The 4,893-nt window shown below is 33.3% G+C and overlaps 1 protein-coding gene across 2 annotated transcripts in view; it reads right to left on the bottom strand.

Annotated features, from left to right (window-relative positions):
• Nucleotides 1-287: 287 nt before the first annotated feature.
• Nucleotides 288-4,893, bottom strand: part of LOC117116380 (F-box/WD repeat-containing protein 9-like) — a 7,772-nt gene continuing 3,166 nt past the window's right edge. Inside the window, exons 1-4 of one of the 2 annotated variants that reach the window (XM_033260408.1) lie at nt 4,413-4,660; nt 3,981-4,094; nt 3,334-3,423; nt 288-2,782 (exon numbers count right to left, since the gene is read on the bottom strand). In XM_033260408.1, coding sequence (XP_033116299.1) covers nt 2,633-2,782; nt 3,334-3,423; nt 3,981-4,094; nt 4,413-4,439 — 381 coding nt within the window. In that variant the 5' untranslated portion in view covers nt 4,440-4,660 and the 3' untranslated portion in view covers nt 288-2,632. Of the gene's footprint in view, nt 2,783-3,333; nt 3,424-3,980; nt 4,095-4,412; nt 4,661-4,893 lie in introns of those variants that run through there. The other variant, XM_033260409.1, reaches the window with a different exon arrangement.

Raw genomic sequence — 4,893 nt, 5'->3', positions numbered from 1 at the left:
TTGAATTACCTTGGATCAAGCAACTAGGGGCGCTAATCAAAAGCAAAAACCTGGAAGGTGACTGAACCACCGCTGAAGAACTTCACGTCGCGAGGTGAAAACTTTTTCTAACACATGCACAATTTCTCTCTAAATGTCCACACGCACGCCCGCACGCAAAATGCATGCATAGGAACTAAAAAGGGTGAGTCCCATGTTGTAGCTGTCCTGTGGAAACGACTGAATTTAGTGTATGAACTTTGTGCAAGGTTTTCATTATGTTATGGCAAACCTTTTTAATGTTTTTAAATGCTTGAAAATAAATATGATGGTAGTAGACTGATGTGATGTATGATTGGGCCAAATGCTGTAGTATAATTAGTCTCTATGAGGCCAGGGCTTGCTCTAATGGATGGACAAGCTATAGAAATAGATTAAATTTAAATGTGATTATTTGCCAAATACAGAAGACTTGATTAAATTATTTGCCATTATGAATATCATGATTGCATAACTAAGAAATATATGAATGTGGTAGTATAATAAGCTAATGTATGGATACATATATGTGCTGTTTGTAGATGCTTTATATGCCAGATCTTGAACTAAAGGAAAGAATAACATGTTCTGCATTCCAAAAAGCTGTGGAGCAGAAGCCTTGGAGTATGATGTTTGCTTCTAAATAATATGGTAAAACAATATTTGTGTGTGGGTAACAGATGTTTCTCACTGCCTGTTCGGTGATGGCAAATTTATTACATAAATCTTTTCTAAAATTTAGCAGTATCTATCATAATTTGTAATTATATCTCATCTCACAAAACTAATCTTTTAAATAAGCAATTTTGCTTGTAATTTTAGATTGCAGGTAGGTACTTTATAGTGCCAGGATTACACAAACACCATCATATAAAAGACTTAAAGGAGCCATGGTTGATTCAATATATTATTCTTTGTAAAGCAATAAGAAAAGCCAATGCCGGTGAATATAAATCCAAAACGAAAAATTAACCAATCAAAAAATCCCCAATTGAATAGACAGTAGTTTTATCTCAAGACATAGAGGCCTAGATGAATAATAGTATATAATTTATTGATGATGATCCATTTTTTTTCATTGCATTTTTCTTGCACTGTATTAAAGTTAATTACAATAATTTAATTAATGAAATTACATGCACTATATTTGCGCTAACTGAAATAATTGCAAACAACATGAAATCTTTTAAGTTTACCTTTTAGGATTAGATACTGAATTATACTGGACACACTATATTTTCTGGAAGAAGTCCATACGTCTAAATACATGTACTGACAAACTTATTTATTTATTTGCACATATACACACAAATATTAAAATAACAAAAAAACTAAGTTAAGAGAGTTCACAAGCATAGACATATTCAATAGTCATAGGATAAAAGCAACATATTATTTAGGTTAAATAATCTATTCTTTGCCTTACCTAACCTTTTACATTTTAAAAGATATTAATAATTACAATATTTTACATGTATTTTTTAATTTTAAGCCAGTTTAATTGTTCATAATCTATTAGTATTTTTGACGATAAATAAGATCAGTTTTGTGTTATTTCTATTTCTTGCTCCTGGCAAGAGAGTACAGTACTTTAATATGATAAGTAAGATCAGTTTTGTGTTTTATTTCTATTTCTTGCTCCTGGCAAGAGAGTACTTTAATGTTGTCAAATTTAGATGTATTTTTTTTAAGTTAATTTTATATTAATTTAATTGTTCATATACTATATTTGTATTTTGGTGATAAGTAAGATCAGTTTTGTGTTTTATTTCTATTTCTTGCTCCTGGCAAGAGAGTACTTTAATGTTACCAAATAACTGATGTTATTACGCAGCTTTATCCTTCAAGTACTGTAGTAGGCCCACTCTCAATCATTATCCAAACGACTCACATTTTTTTGACATACTATCACTACTATCATAAACTAAAATATGGCTATAGAACAGTTTTTTGTCAAAGAAAATTTTATAATCTAGACAGCTTTATATTTATTTTGTGCTCTAATACTAGAATAATGTTTGCCAGCTCTAGGCATGTTTATTGAATAAATTTTTCAGTTCTTTTTTTGAGTGCTCTCAATAAATACAGTTGTCAGAAGCTATGAAAACTGATTTTGCATTTGATTTGCCTTTAAAATGTGTGCAGTGGCGGATCCAGGAATTTGAAAAAGAGGGGGCCAAGGGAGGGACCTTCACACAATATTTCCAACTACAGCTACTCTGGAGGGCTGGAATTAGTTCGAGTGGTTCTGTACTTGTATTATTTCCGATTTTTTTTGTGCGAAATTACATCAAGGGTAACTTAAGTCTTAATTTTGTAGAATACAAAGAGACAATCCCCTCCCATTTTCAGAAGAGTGTACTGCATTCTTCAACATGAAAACCAGACCAACGGTTCATCCAAGAAGTTATTGAAACATGCATTCCTGAGAAACATGGAGAGCAGCGGATAAAATTTAACCACGAACCGAAGTTTATGTAAATACTGTATCGCCTTGCTTGTGCACGCTCACAGAATTTGCCACTGATCTAGCTGACTGAGCTAAGCTGCTCTTACTACCAGCTTGTGATACCATAACAATATGTAGTTGCATATGTTGATATCAAATTTCAAGCTAGGAGTCTGACTTTGGTTTCCAAATACCACAGGTGAAATCGCTGCAGCCACATGCTAGAACACCATTGAGGTAGTGCAAATCTGTTAGCTCTTGTAATTGGTCATCAAGCGTAGTCAACACCGACACAGGATTACAAGGGGTCATCACCTGCAAATCAACAATAAATTAATATAAATTGTACATTGGTCATATTCAACACACTATGTAATTGTAATAAATAAAACAAAAGTACTATAATGAAAACAAAACAAGAATTCACAGTTGAATTAAAGTTTGTTGCTGATCACATTTCTGTACAGTATTTTTAAACTTGCCAAGGATAACAACAAACATTGAATAAATATAAAATAATCATCAGTCCTAGCTTGCACAATATATCTATGATAATCATCACGTTTATGTTTTCATTCATCAAACACAAGATACAAGATATATAGATAAAAAAGAATATATTATGCAATTATAGTCAAGTTTGGAAGATATAACAAATACAGGCTGAGGGAGACATTGCTTCATTACACAGAATAACTACCATCAGTTCTGCTGACAAGTCCAATATTGCACATTAAAGTAGATTAACAAATCAAAACCCAGGCACTAAGCAATGTTTACTGAAAGTCACATTGTACACTGATGCCATGTACATTCTAATAAATTAATCAATTAATATTTAATCATAAACCCTAACTTGGTCTCACCTTTAAGGTTCTATCAGTGGATGCTGTTATGATGCAGCCAACATTATTAGCAATACCAGTGATCTTGCCAGTATGACCAACAGAGAAATTCTGAAAAGATATCAAAAATGTATAATTATCATCTCAAAAAAAAAAATTGTTGATGTTAAATACTGTTTAAATGAATTAAAGCCCCCTCTTTGGTCTGAAAAAGTAGCCTCCTCGAAAAGAAGCCCATTGGCTTCTTTTCAAGATAGCATTCTTTTCAAGATAGTACAGTACATACACTGTACATGAATTTCAAAAAAACAAAATAAATTAAAAACATGCTTGGTTTAAACAGAAGCTTATTTGATTTAGTACCAGTTAATACACTCCATGATACCGAATGATGTTACAGTGGCCCTATTTATTGTTTTATATGGGGCAGTTCTTGCTACCATAACACTACCCTTTCCTGTACTTTAACACTCATCGCACTGTAAATTCTCCATATACCCACTATATGTCACATGACCACATGTAAACAAACCTAGCGGAATATGTCTATTGTGATTCACATTAAAATATTCAGAATAAGTACATTACTCTATCTCAAGCACTCCTTTTCACTATGAAATATAACACTTCTTACACTATATAATAGTTTTTTAACAGCCACATCTTACCTGGACAATGTCAAATTTTCCATATGTTGGATCAAGAACATTAATATTTCCGTTTCGTAGTCCAGTCCACAGCTGGCCATTGGAGTAGGACATGCTCATTGGAAATGCCTCCATCTGTAAAAAGTATTTTGTCAAAAAATATATTTACAACCAGTAGAAAAACAAAAAGAAAACAACACTTCAAATGGATATGAAACGGTTTCTAGAAATCCAAAATCTTGTCATCATTGTTTAGAAAGTCATTGGAAAACCTCGGACACCCAATATTAAACGTATTGGACAATGCCTTATCCCCAAAAATTCCCCCCGAAAGTCACCGAAAATCTTTTTGTGACGTCACAAAAAGATAAATTTGTACAGAGAGGATAGGGAATGTGAAGGTTATTTGCCAATTGACACAATACAGTGATGGTAATAGCTAATCCGCTTTACATTTTTGTTCCTGGATATGTATTTCATCGTAAATGATTAAAATTTGGCTATATATTTCTCAAATTATTTTTTCAAGTCCATTTTTAATGTTGTTTTTACGACTGTCTTTTACGAATTGGCAGCCATATGCCTCGGAGGATAGGCACACGGATGTAATTACACCAAAGATACTAGAAATACAAGATAAAGTTCTCGCATTGTAAAAATGAGGCGGAAGTCGTGCCCAACGTAGGCGGCGCCCTTCTTTTTAACCATGCAAGTTTCCTATACTTCGTGCCCAACGTACAGGGCGCCCTTCTGTTGCTAAGTATATCCAGACGCAAAAGGCGCCCTTCCTTTTCACTAATGGAGGAAAATTATTCAGACTACACTCTGTTGCGATCGGTTGCGATGTAATCGGTGGTAATCCAAAACTGATTACTCCCGATCGCAATCAACGAACGCATTCAGACCAACACAAACTAATTTTACATTCTAGGGC

This window comes from Anneissia japonica, unplaced genomic scaffold (genome assembly GCF_011630105.1).
Source record: "Anneissia japonica isolate Jap-2015-1 unplaced genomic scaffold, ASM1163010v1 scaffold287769_len469884_cov163, whole genome shotgun sequence".
NCBI classification, from domain to species: Eukaryota; Metazoa; Echinodermata; class Crinoidea; order Comatulida; family Comatulidae; genus Anneissia; species Anneissia japonica.
This window is presented reverse-complemented; position numbering and strand designations above follow the sequence as displayed.